The sequence below is a fragment of the Drosophila biarmipes genome, unplaced genomic scaffold, assembly GCF_025231255.1.
Source record: "Drosophila biarmipes strain raj3 unplaced genomic scaffold, RU_DBia_V1.1 ptg000009l, whole genome shotgun sequence".
Classification (NCBI taxonomy): Eukaryota; Metazoa; Arthropoda; class Insecta; order Diptera; family Drosophilidae; genus Drosophila; species Drosophila biarmipes.
Window position 1 is genome coordinate 473,038 of NW_026114530.1, and position 13,455 is coordinate 486,492.

The 13,455-nt window shown below is 38.3% G+C and overlaps 1 protein-coding gene across 1 annotated transcript in view; it reads right to left on the reverse strand.

The window, feature by feature from the left end:
- Positions 1-1,595: 1,595 nt before the first annotated feature.
- Positions 1,596-13,455, reverse strand: part of LOC108022040 (tiggrin) — a 157,399-nt gene continuing 145,539 nt past the window's right edge. Inside the window, exons 5-6 of the mRNA XM_050889986.1 lie at positions 1,854-3,656; positions 1,596-1,793 (exon numbers count right to left, since the gene is read on the reverse strand). Coding sequence (XP_050745943.1) covers positions 1,731-1,793; positions 1,854-3,656 — 1,866 coding nt within the window. The 3' untranslated portion in view covers positions 1,596-1,730. The remainder of the gene's footprint in view (positions 1,794-1,853; positions 3,657-13,455) is intronic.

The window sequence follows — 13,455 nt, forward strand, 5'->3', positions numbered from 1 at the left end:
CAACCCTCGATTTGGTTAAAGCATACTACCAAATTTACATGACAGAAAACGATATCCAAAAAACAGCGGTGTGCAACAACATCTTTTGCGGCATGGACTTTGTTTATTGATATATAGACGACATACTTGTAACGACTCATTTCGTCGTTGAGCACGAAGAACATCCTCGGGCTGTCTTGAAAGTACTTCAGAAACATGGCCTAAGAATCAATCTGACCAAATGCCACTTTACGCAGTTTGCGAATTTTGAATAAATCCACCCACTGAACGCATAGATGCCATTCTTAATTATGCAAATATTTCAAATACCTTGCTGATGGACGCATTTTTGTCATCAGAACGGATCACAAGCCGCTTGTGTACGCATTTCAGCACCGACTAGATTGAGCATCACCGAGACAGCTACGACATTTGGCTTGCATCTCTTAATTTTATTCTATTATTCATGTTTATGCTCTATAACAATGCCGACTGTCATCAAATTATGTCAAATTGAAGAGGAGCAAGCGTCAGCACCTGAACTAGTAAGCATTTTAAAGAGAACCACATCTTTATAACTTTAAAGAGTTCGATTTGATGACAACATATCTACTGCGATGTTTCTACAGGAAGCGTTCGTCCTTATGTTCCCAAAGCTTTGCGCAATGCTGAGTTTTCGATTATTCACGATTTGTCGGTCAATAGTTCGTCAAGTGCGCCAAGACTTCGTATGGCCCTCGATGAATAAAAATTTCCTCGAATGGTGCAGGGTTGGTCTACCTTGACAGCACTCTGAGATCCACAACCACCTTACCAGAAAAGATCGAAGTGAAGATAACCAGAAGCTGTACCTCTCTAACTTTTACAACTTAGTAAATGGATACTGCGTTCTGGGCTTACTGAATATCTCTATTTGGTTCTCCAAAACCGATCAATACAGATTAGGGAATACAATTTGAGTCAGAATTTTTCACACATCTTGCTAATCTGGTTAGAAGGAAAAACATACAAACGACAGTCTACCATCCTCAGTAAAAGGGACTCATATAGAAGTGGCACAAATCCTTTAAGTCATCTTTGATGTGCAACAAAAATGCGACCAATATCAATAGCGTATCATACCAAGCAGAAGATGTTCTTATCAAAAGGGTTCGATAAATGTACGCATTTATTTCTCCTTACCGACGCCGTAAAGCAGCCTCTGGAAGCCTCTTACGCCTGTCCTTATGAGATTATCAGACGCGATAACGATCGTGTTTTCATTATTAGACTCAATGGCCATGAGACTGCAGAACCAGTTGATCGCCTCAAACCATCATTTTTAGGAAAGGACATCCGTCAGTTCAGAAGTGACCCCTAGGCTGACCAGGATTCCAAACCAGGATTTGTGACGCACTCACTGGGAACCTAATAAGGCAGCAGCGCCAACAGAAGCTTGCCAGCTGACTAAAAAGAAAGACGTGAATTAAGCGGCAAGAATCAGAGAGCGACTCACGTGTATTATTTATATTAATAATTCTCGTATTTCTCTATCTCAATAAATTTAATGGCAAACATGCTTCGCCATACTCCTACTACTGATCCGCTTTTTTTATTTGTATGTATGTTCATAAATATTTTTGCTGCACAGAAAATGTATTTATTTAACTCAGATATGAAAAATATACTTGTAGAAAATAACATTGGTATAAGAAGTAGCTTAAAGACTCGGATAATGCAAAGACCATAAATGGCAGCTTATAGTTTTTTTTTCATCCGAGCTTTTCTTTGAGTTTTTCCCAAAAAGAAGGCTCTGTGGTCGTTTCTTCTTCTACCTGTAGAGAAAGACGGTACAATTAATTTACTTGCTAGTTTACCAGTAATCGATATTTTACTTTTAATGGTAACTGTTGGTGCTGTCTTCTGCTGTTGTAACCCTCCTTTTGGTCAAAGGTTGAGCCACTTTCGAGATAAACCTGCTGGCGACCAAGACCATCCGACTGATGATTCTCAGCCTGATTCTGCTTACGAAGATCATTAAGCCTCTTATTCCATCTAAGCTGTTCCAACTGCTGGTGTCCCACGTTGTGCTGTCCCTCAAAATTTGTTTCCTTTTTATAGGGCTCATTCAACTTACCTATGGGATCAGCTGAAGATCCAGTGGGTTCGCCGCTAGCCGAGGCCGAGTCCACGCTTAAGGTGGAGTCTTCACGATGGTATTCGTACTCTCCAACCGGTGCACCCCGGCTGTATGGAGCAAGAGGAGTGGTGGTAGGAAGACTGGGGGTGGAATTTATAGTTAGAGAACGGGTCGTCTCGCCTTCCAGGCCCGGTTCGTCCTCTTCAAGAAAGGAGTCCTCGTATGCGTGAGGTGGTTGGTCTCCTCTATCTTTTGAAAAAATTGGCTGGTATATAGCCGTTGCGTTGGAGCTTCCTGAATCCACCAAGTATCCACCAACTCCACCATTTTTAGGCAGGTCAATAAGCCCCTGGCTACGCAGAAAGAGAACGCGGCGCCAAGCGACTAATTCGTCGCCAAACTTGGCATATCGCCTTTGCAGGCGGCTTAAGGACCAGTGGTAGTGCTCTTCCCACTTTTTTAATTCGGCAGTAGGCAGTAGTTTTTGATGGTTGACATAGGCCAGTTGGCGAAGCTCTCCCTCCCGGAACTGTTTCAGATCGCTCTGAGACATACCGTAGTAACTTGCCAACTGGTTAATGCGCACGATTTCTTGGTTTTGCCAATCCTTGAGCTGTTGCGCCGTGATTTCATACCTCTGGGTAAATTCTTCTATCAAGTGGGTGTCCTGGCTCTGCCAATTTCTAAGATCCAACTGCGTCATGTTTAGCTTACCTACTAATTCATACAGGCGATCGCGCTCACGTTGCTGCCAAGAGGCCAAATGGTTAAGCCGGCGCTGCTCCAGTAAGTTCTTGCGCGCCATGTTGCCGATATATATGCGTTGGAATGGTGCCAACTGATCCAGACTCACTTGATAGAGCTTGGCCAATTGAACTTGGAAGCTTGTGTCTTGTGAGATAAAATCAAGAAGCTCCTTCTCTGTGATGATTATGCCGGCGGCAACTTCGAGCAGACGCTTTTGCTCTTGTTCATGCCAGTTGTCAGCCTTTCGTCTAATATCCAAATCTTCGGTATGCCAGGAGAGGTCTGAGCCGCGGTCGATTCTCCGCTGCTCTAAGAGTCGCCTAAGCTCGTTCTTGTACCATATCATTAACTCTTCCACAGTCACATGATACTGGGCGACTATGTCCTTCACGTGCTTGTGATCGTTGCTCAGTCGAAGCTCCAGCTCCTGGATGGACCACCTCTGCTGTTTGCGCTGTTGCTGATTTATCAAATTGTCGATGTGAAAGCGTTCCATGGTTTGCCACTCAGAGTTGAAAAGGGCCGCGATCTTAGCGTTCTGGTTCAGCCACAAGTGAATGTCTTCGATATTCACATGGTATTCACGTACGATCTGTTCGAAGATTGCCTTGTTGCGGATCAGGTAACTGTCAAACTCTTGCCGAGAGGAAGGACGCTGGCTGGTCACACTTCGAAGACGTGTCAACAAATCGTTTTTCCATGAAGCAGACTGGTTTTCAACTAATATTTTGGCTATATCCTCATACTTCACGTTATGTTGCGGACGTTCAATTACTCCTATCAAGGAAAGTCGAGCTGCTTCTTTTTCAACCTGTGTATATAAAAAACATACTGTAAATGAATATGCTTACCTATTTAAAAGAGCCAAATGAAAATGCCTTAGAAAACTAGATGGGACATTATTAATGTGAGCTTAAAAGAAGTTGTAATTTAATCAGATGTTAGATTTAACAAAATACCCTTAGCTTTATGCGCAGAGCAAGTTTGTTTCATCAGGATACAACACCCGCTCAAACGCCCGTAAGCCGCTTTAAAATGTAGCTTTTACAATTGTGACACAATAAAAATAAAAATAGCTGAAATGTATTTTTATCATCAAAACTTATCAATACACCTAAAAAAAATGTACTCGCCCACAAACTTCAAAAAAAATTAACTATAAAGGCGCATATCCAGCAAACTACAAAATATTGAGAATCTAGAAGGAATTTTAAATGTCGCAGTGCAAGCTTGATACGCGAACATGCCACGCGCTCTCTAATTCCCATTAACCGTTCATAACAGTGTAGCTTACAGGTTTGAAGCTGTGTTAATAAGTTTAACAAACATTTTTTGATCTTGTCAATACCTGTCAATTACAACGCTACTCTGACGACCACAAAACGCGCAAAACTGTGGTGCCCAATTTTACGTGATATGTATTTGCCTAACCATTATTTATCAATTAATTAAAAAAAAAGGTTTGAATGACACCTCAAAATCGGATGCTTCGTTCAAAAGCAAAGTAAAAAGAAAGATTTTGGCAGACTACAGTTTGTGCCAAAGGGTATTTTAGGGTTCTGACGATTCTATACGATATTAAACAGGCGTGTGCTATATGTCCTTAGAAAACTATTTTAAAATACTTTATTATATACTTTGTCTAAATACCACCGTTTAAAAATAAACAAAAGTTATTTCCCCGAATTTTTAAGCTTTTTTTCTGATTTCTCACGAATAGCTAAGCCTTTAACATTTCTCAGCAAAAATCTAAAATTCTTCGAAACATATAAAACTGGCAAAAGCATTGAACTTTTTGTATCCGTTATTCGTAGAGTAAAAGTAAAGTATGTAACGGATAGAAAAAATTGTTTCCGACTTCAAAATGTATATATATTCTTAATCACTTGATCACTAGCCAAGCCACTAGCCAAGATCAATAGCCATGTCCGTCTGTCCGTCCGTCCGTATAAACGAAAAGATCTTGGAAACTATAAAAGCTATAAGAGTCAAACAAAGAGAAAAACTGATGCGTCTACAGTTTTATGCAAGAAAAAAAATGTTATCTAAAATGTATTCTTCTCGTCAATATCTATGAAATTACTCAAAAATAAATTTTGCAACGCCCTCTCTTACACAAATCATAAGTTTGAACCCCGATATTTCGGAAACATTCAAAAATAGATAACTGGGAATTTAAATACACTACATATAGTTACACTATTTTATTGTCTTGGAATCATTTAAATTGCTATAACCAGTTTCTCTGACTTTTGGGAAAGAAGATGATTAATTGAATGATGTTAAAACATCTGATGTTAAACAAAAACACCTATTAATGAAGGAGTATGGTAAAATTTTTTTTTTAATTCTTTTTTATTTTTTAAGTTGAGTGCATAATATCAGAAGAATATTATGTCATAATTTGAAACCAAGTAAAGCAAAATTTATTTTTTATTTTTTATTAGTATTTTTATATCTGCCGGATTTTAGTTTTGCACTGTATTTTTTTTTTTTGTGTTAAAAACTTTAAAGAGTTTTTCCCAAAACTCACGTTTTTAAAGTCTGTGCTCATCATCATAATTCAAAACTATTACACCGAACGTTTTGAACTTGTAAACACTATTTCTGTAAATATTTTTCAAAATAATGCCGTTGATTTTTTTTTGTGTTCATAATTTTAATTTTACAATGACAATTTAGACGATTTTTTTTCCAAAAATTTGAGTTTTTCACTTGAAAGTCTTAAAAAAAAATTTGGAATTTGACAGCGTTACCTAAAGCTTATAATAATCTAACAAATAAACTTAGGTTTTTGGATTTCTGATGATCCAGCACTAAGTTATGAGGGGCACCGCAATTTGACTTTTTTTCAAGACAAGTCCGGACAATTGCTACTATTGCCATATTTTTGAATATTTCATTGTAAAAATTGGATAAGAATCATACTTTAAAAACCATTCGTTGAAGAAATACATTTTAGCTTTGTCCTCAGAAAAAAATCACAAAAACATTGCACTTTTCGTATAGTTTGACCTTTGTAAAAAAAAAGTTGATATTGATATCACTAGATTTTACTTCGCTACGAGGTATTATTAGTTTGATTCTATAAATACTTCAAAAATTGGCATACAATTTATAATAAATCTGAAGACTGCTTCATAATATATTATTATATTATTTTTTGCAATGAATCAAACTTCACTTTCAAATGGTTTTAAACTGTATATCTGGTAAAAAAAACAACTGAAAAAAAGCTTTTTTAGAAAAATAAATTTGAAATGAAAAAAAAAAGCTCAAATAAGTCTTGGTATATTAGTGAAAACATCATAAAAATATCTTAAACCATTCTAAATATATAGAACTATGACAGAGTGCCAAAAATTACATATTGTGACCCCTCACAGGTGCACACATAAAACTCAAAATTTCGCAAGACCGTTCGCATGAAGATTTCGTTTTGTCGTTGTGAACGAGAAACCAGAAAAAGAGATAATACCAATGACTTTTTCAATTCAGTAGTTCGCAAGTTAAGGTTGAACACAATGTAAGTATTTATAGCTGCATTTCCGCATTTGCGAATTGTTCCAAAAGTGGAAGAATTAAAGTTTATTTATTTAAAGGTCCTGGAAACATTTAAATGGAAAAAAGTAGTGTATAAATAAGAGTTCCGGATAATATTTCTGGATAATAAGTGGTAGGGGAAGCAAATTATTATGCTTATTAGGGTAATAAATTAGGTCAAGGTGCCAGGTGAGGCGGTAATTAAAGTTAATGGGTGCGTGACGAGTGATCATTAATTAGTGTGATTAGTTGACAGGTGTCTGTTCTAAGATTAAGAAAATGGGTTAAAACGAGGGGAGGGATCCTGATTAAGTTTTATGGCTATTTTTAGTACTATATTCGGGATTCCATCAGGTCCCGGTGCCTTGTCGTCCTTTATTGTCTTCAGAACCTCAAGGACTTCTTCAGGACTTGTGAGTTTTCTGCTCCTCGTGTCTACGATCTGTGCTATACGCGCAATACTCTCTTGCTCAGGGAATAGTGTTTCAACTATCCTTTTGAGGATGACTGGGCATGTCGGCGATGGTCTACTAAATGCCCGAAGCCGTTTTGTGACGAGTTTATATGCGAAGCCCCAAGGGTTGGAGTCTATTTCTTCGCATACATTATAAATGTACCTGCGTTTGCTTTCTTTTATGGATTTTTCCAGGGCTGAATTCGAGTCTTCCTCTTGAGCGTTGGTATGAGCGTCTTGCTCTATGGCATTCTTTCCTGGCTTCCGCAATGGATTGGTTCCACTAGTATGCCGGTCTTCTTCTTGATGGGCTTTTCCCCTTCCTCTACATAGATGCATCACAGGCTACCTTGATGTAATCTGCGATGCGGCTTGCCCTTTCGTCTGCTGATCCGTTTGTAGAGAGGTCCTCGAACAACATCTGCACCATCTCCACGTCTAGCGTTTCTACTTTGTACCCTACCACGGTCTTTGGAACGCGTGGTGGGCCATTTGTGGACTTAATCGTGCAAATTATTGCTGCATGATCAGTACCCATATAGGCGTCACTAACCCCCCAGCTGGAGCCCGAAGCTAGTCCAGTGCTCACAAATGTGAGGTCAATGATGGAAATTGTGCTGGCTTTACAGAAAGTCAGTTTTGTTCCAGAGTTCAGCAGTACTAGCTCGAGTGCGGCGAAGCTCTCCAGTATCGCCCTTCCCCTCGCAGGGGTAAAATTCCCAGGCAATTACGGCAGGGAGATTTTCCCGGGCGTCTTCTGCAATCTCTTCGAGCACAGTTATTGCCTGGGGGAGGCTGAGGATTGGCGGCAGGTAACAGCTATAGAAAGCTATACCATTCACATAGGCCCTGGCGAAGGATTTTCCGCTTTTTTCCTGCTAATCGGGCGCCATGGGTTTCCGCAGCTCCATATTGCCGATTTTTTGATACTATTTGCTAGCCATTTACCGGAGTTTTTATTTATACATTGCTCGCTTATGAGTGCCATGTCTACGTTTTGCTTGATGACATTTTTCATCCAAACCTGAGTTTTCCCTTCTCCATGAGACGCCTCCCATAACTCTTTGTTTGGCGGTTTGGGTGCCCAGTACGCCCCTCGTAGTCCTACCACTGCAGATTCTAGCAGTTCCACATCAAACTGTGACTTAACCGCAAATATGACATCCGTTTTGTCAGTGGTCTCGTCGATGTCCTTCACCTCGATCAGCGTTGTCTCAGTCAATAGGGTGGGCTTAAACAATCATAGAGAAATTAGAATGATCACACGAGCCATAAGAGAAAGTTAGGGTGGGGTAGATAGTAAAAATTGGAGAGACAGTTGATAGTATTTAAGGCTTGTTTTCTTTTATGACCCTCGCAAAGCAGGAGCCTGTGTATGTGTGCCTGCTCCATTTGCTTTACAACTCCATTTTGTGAGCTTTTCATTTTCATATCCCTCGTTTTTTGTTTTGTTTTCTGTTTTTTTTTTTTGTCTCTGGGCCCGGTACTCTTTTAATTAGTTTTACTTTACGTGTCATGTTTGTGCGATTTTTGGAGGCTGGACAGCTGAAAAAGTTACAAAAGATAACCTCATAAAAAAACTTGAAATGTGTTCCTCCAGCTGCCATAGGTAAACGTTGCTTGATAAGTAAGGATCAGAAGAATCCAAAGCTCAATTTTTAGCGGCCTGCAATATTTAACGGATTGTGGACATCTGTTTCTCCAAATAATTCTCCCAATTTGATCCACCATTTGGCGACAAACAAAGATTGGTCCAGGCAAATGGGTTCGGTATCATTAAACCTTTGCTTATAAACGCTCTGTCCGGTTGAACCGTCAAAACCATAGCTTTCTATTAGCTTTACTTTATTTATATCAATAAATTGTTGGAAAACAGGCTTTTGATATAAAATGATCCGAGATGCTGTATGGTTCAGTAAGTTCTGCATTGGCACTTCGGCAGTAGTATCGGATACGCTTATATCTATAGGCCGACACTTTTCCTTAGCTTCTCTCACCTTTTCGTAGCTTGGATATATATTGCAGTTCTTTTCGATACTTTTTAAGCGTATGTTAATATATTGCTGCTTGGAAAACGAGTTTTCTATAATAAATTCTAGGGCCTCATCAGGTGATAATGGTATAGGCTCTTTCAATGAAAGTTGTTGCCTTAATTTTGAACTGTCAAGACTATTTATTGTCGTTTTTAATATGTGAGAAATATCCGTATTTTAGCAGACATAGCAGCTGCTTCAACAAGTGGAAGTGTTGAATTTTCCTTTGCAAGTTCGGAAGCAAGTCTTCTTTTATGCCGTAAACTTCCTTCGTCATAAGAGACCCGAGGTCGTCCACCAAGATTATGACTACAATCATTTTTTGAATAAAATATTAGCTCCGATGCAAGCCAGCTAGCATTTTCTTCTTTGAAACGACGAATATTTCTTGGCGCTTTGTTCAGTAGTCTCTTAATTTGAACAATAAAGTTTTTTATTTTGTTTTTAATCACCTCCAAATCGTTTTCCGGAAAATCATTTTGAATTACTTCGACATCTGATGTTAAACAAAAACACCTCTTAATGAAGGAATATGGTAAAAATTTTTTTTTTAATTCTTTTTTATTTTTTAAGTTGAGTGCATAATACAGAAGAATATTATGTCATAATTTAAAACCAAGTAAAGCAAAATTTATTTTTTATTTTTTATTAGTATTTTTATATCTGCCGGATTTTAGTTTTACACTGTATTTTTTTGTGTTAAAAACTTTAAAGAGTTTTTCCCAAAACTCACGTTTTTAAAGTCTGTGCTCATCATCATAATTCAAAACTACTACACCGAACGTTTTGAACTTGTAAACACTATTTCTGTAAATATTTTTCAAAGTAATGCCGTTGAATTTTTTTTTGTGTTCATAATTTTAATTTTACAATGACAATTTAGACGATTTTTTTTTCCAAAAAATTGAGTTTTTCACTTTAAAGTCTTAAAAAAAAATTTGGAATTTGACAGCGTTACCTAAAGCTTATAATAATCTAACAAATAAACTTAGGTTTTTGCATTTCTGATGATCCAGCACTAAGTTATGAGGGGCACCGCAATTTGACTTTTTTTTAAGACAAGTCCGGACAATTGCTACTATTGCCATATTTTTGAATATTTCATTGTAAAAATTGGATAAGAATCATACTTTATAAACCATTCGTTGAATAAATACATTTTAGCTTTGTCCTCAGAAAAAAATCACAAAAACATTGCACTTTTCGTATAGTTTGACCTTTGTAAAAAAAAGTTGATATTGATATCACTAGATTTTACTTCGCTACGAGGTATTATTAGTTTGATTCTATAAATACTTCAAAAATTGGCATACAATTTATAATAAATCTGAAGACTGCTTCATAATATATTATTATATTATTTTTTGCAATGAATCAAACTTCACTTTCAAATGGTTTTAAACTGTATATCTGGTAAAAAAAAACAACTGAAAAAAAGCTTTAAAAATAATTACATATATTTTTTAGAAAAATAAATTTGAAATGAAAAAAAAAGCTCAAATAAGTCTTGGTATATTAGTGAAAACATCATAAAAATATCTTAAACCATTCTAAATATATAGAACTATGACAGAGTGCCAAAAATTACATATTGTGACCCCTCACAGGTGCACACATAAAACTCAAAATTTCGCAAGACCGTTCGCATGAAGATTTCGTTTTGTCGTTGTGAACGAGAAACCAGAAAAAGAGATAATACCAATGACTTTTTCAATTCAGTAGTTCGCAAGTTAAGGTTGAACACAATGTAAGTATTTATAGCTGCATTTCCGCATTTGCGAATTGTTCCAAAAGTGGAAGAATTAAAGTTTATTTATTTAAAGGTCCTGGAAACATTTAAATGGAAAAAAGTAGTGTATAAATAAGAGTTCCGGATAATATTTCTGGATAATAAGTGGTAGGGGAAGCAAATTATTATGCTTATTAGGGTAATAAATTAGGTCAAGGTGCCAGGTGAGGCGGTAATTAAAGTTAATGGGTGCGTGACGAGTGATCATTAATTAGTGTGATTAGTTGACAGGTGTCTGTTCTAAGATTAAGAAAATGGGTTAAAACGAGGGGAGGGATCCTGATTAAGTTTTATGGCTATTTTTAGTTTTATGTTCGGGATTCCATCAGGTCCCGGTGCCTTGTCGTCCTTTATTGTCTTCAGAACCTCAAGGACTTCTTCAGGACTTGTGAGTTTTCTGCTCCTCGTGTCTACGATCTGTGCTATACGCGCAATACTCTCTTGCTCAGGGAATAGTGTTTCAACTATCCTTTTGAGGATGACTGGGCATGTCAGCGATGGTCTACTAAATGCCCGAAGCCGTTTTGTGACGAGTTTATATGCGAAGCCCCAAGGGTTGGAGTCTATTTCTTCGCATAAATTATTAATGTACCTGCGTTTGCTTTCTTTTATGGATTTTTCCAGGGCAGAATTCGAGTCTTCCTCTTGAGCGTTGGTATGAGCGTCTTGCTCTATGGCATTCTTTCCTGGCTTCCGCAATGGATTGGTTCCACTAGTATGCCGGTCTTCTTCTTGATGGGCTTTTCCCCTTCCTCTACATAGATGCATCACAGGCTACCTTGATGTAATCTGCGATGCGGCTTGCCCTTTCGTCTGCTGATCCGTTTGTAGAGAGGTCCTCGAACAACATCTGCACCATCTCCACGTCTAGCGTTTCTACTTTGTACCCTACCACGGTCTTTGGAACGCGTGGTGGGCCATTTGTGGACTTAATCGTGCAAATTATTGCTGCATGATCACTACCCATATAGGCGTCACTAACCCCCCAGCTGGAGCCCGAAGCTAGTCCAGTGCTCACAAATGTGAGGTCAATGATGGAAATTGTGCTGGCTTTACAGAAAGTCAGTTTTGTTCCAGAGTTCAGCAGTACTAGCTCGAGTGCGGCGAAGCTCTCCAGTATCGCCCTTCCCCTCGCAGGGGTAAAATTCCCAGGCAATTACGGCAGGGAGATTTTCCCGGGCGTCTTCTGCAATCTCTTCGAGCACAGTTATTGCCTGGGGGAGGCTGAGGATTGGCGGCAGGTAACAGCTATAGAAAGCTATACCATTCACATAGGCCCTGGCGAAGGATTTTCCGCTTTTTTCCTGCTAATCGGGCGCCATGGGTTTCCGCAGCTCCATATTGCCGATTTTTTGATACTATTTGCTAGCCATTTACCGGAGTTTTTATTTATACATTGCTCGCTTATGAGTGCCATGTCTACGTTTTGCTTGATGACATTTTTCATCCAAACCTGAGTTTTCCCTTCTCCATGAGACGACTCCCTATGTCGGCCATAACTCTTTGTTTGGAGGTTTGGGTGCCCAGTACGCCCCCCGTAGTCCTACCACTGCAGATTCTAGCAGTTCCACATCAAACTGTGACTTAACCGCAAATATGACATCCGTTTTGTCAGTGGTCTCGTCGATGTCCTTCACCTCGATCAGCGTTGTCTCAGTCAATAGGGTGGGCTTAAACAATCATAGAGAAATTAGAATGATCACACGAGCCATAAGAGAAAGTTAGGGTGGGGTAGATAGTAAAAATTGGAGAGACAGTTGATAGTATTTAAGGCTTGTTTTCTTTTATGACCCTCGCAAAGCAGGAGCCTGTGTATGTGTGCCTGCTCCATTTGCTTTACAACTCCATTTTGTGAGCTTTTCATTTTCATATCCCTCGTTTTTTGTTTTGTTTTCTGTTTTTTTTTTTTGTCTCTGGGCCCGGTACTCTTTTAATTAGTTTTACTTTACGTGTCATGTTTGTGCGATTTTTGGAGGCTGGACAGCTGAAAAAGTTACAAAAGATAACCTCATAAAAAAACTTGAAATGTGTTCCTCCAGCTGCCATAGGTAAACGTTGCTTGATAAGTAAGGATCAGAAGAATCCAAAGCTCAATTTTTAGCGGCCTGCAATATTTAACGGATTGTGGACATCTGTTTCTCCAAATAATTCTCCCAATTTGATCCACCATTTGGTGACAAACAAAGATTGGTCCAGGCAAATGGGTTCGGTATCATTAAACCTTTGCTTATAAACGCTCTGTCCGGTTGAACCGTCAAAACCATAGCTTTCTATTAGCTTTACTTTATTTATATCAATAAATTGTTGGAAAACAGGCTTTTGATATAAAATGATCCGAGATGCTGTATGGTTCAGTAAGTTCTGCATTGGCACTTCGGCAATAGTATCGGATACGCTTATATCTATAGGCCGACACTTTTCCTTAGCTTCTCTCACCTTTTCGTAGCTTGGATATATATTGCAGTTCTTTTCGATACTTTTTAAGCGTATGTTAATATATTGCTGCTTGGAAAACGAGTTTTCTATAATAAATTCTAGGGCCTCATCAGGTGATAATGGTATAGGCTCTTTCAATGAAAGTTGTTGCCTTAATTTTGAACTGTCAAGACTATTTATTGTCGTTTTTAATATGTGAGAAATATCCGTATTTTAGCAGACATAGCAGCTGCTTCAACAAGTGGAAGTGTTGAATTTTCCTTTGCAAGTTCGGAAGCAAGTCTTCTTTTATGCCGTAAACTTCCTTCGTCATAAGAGACCCGAGGTCGTCCACCAAGATTATGACTACAATCAT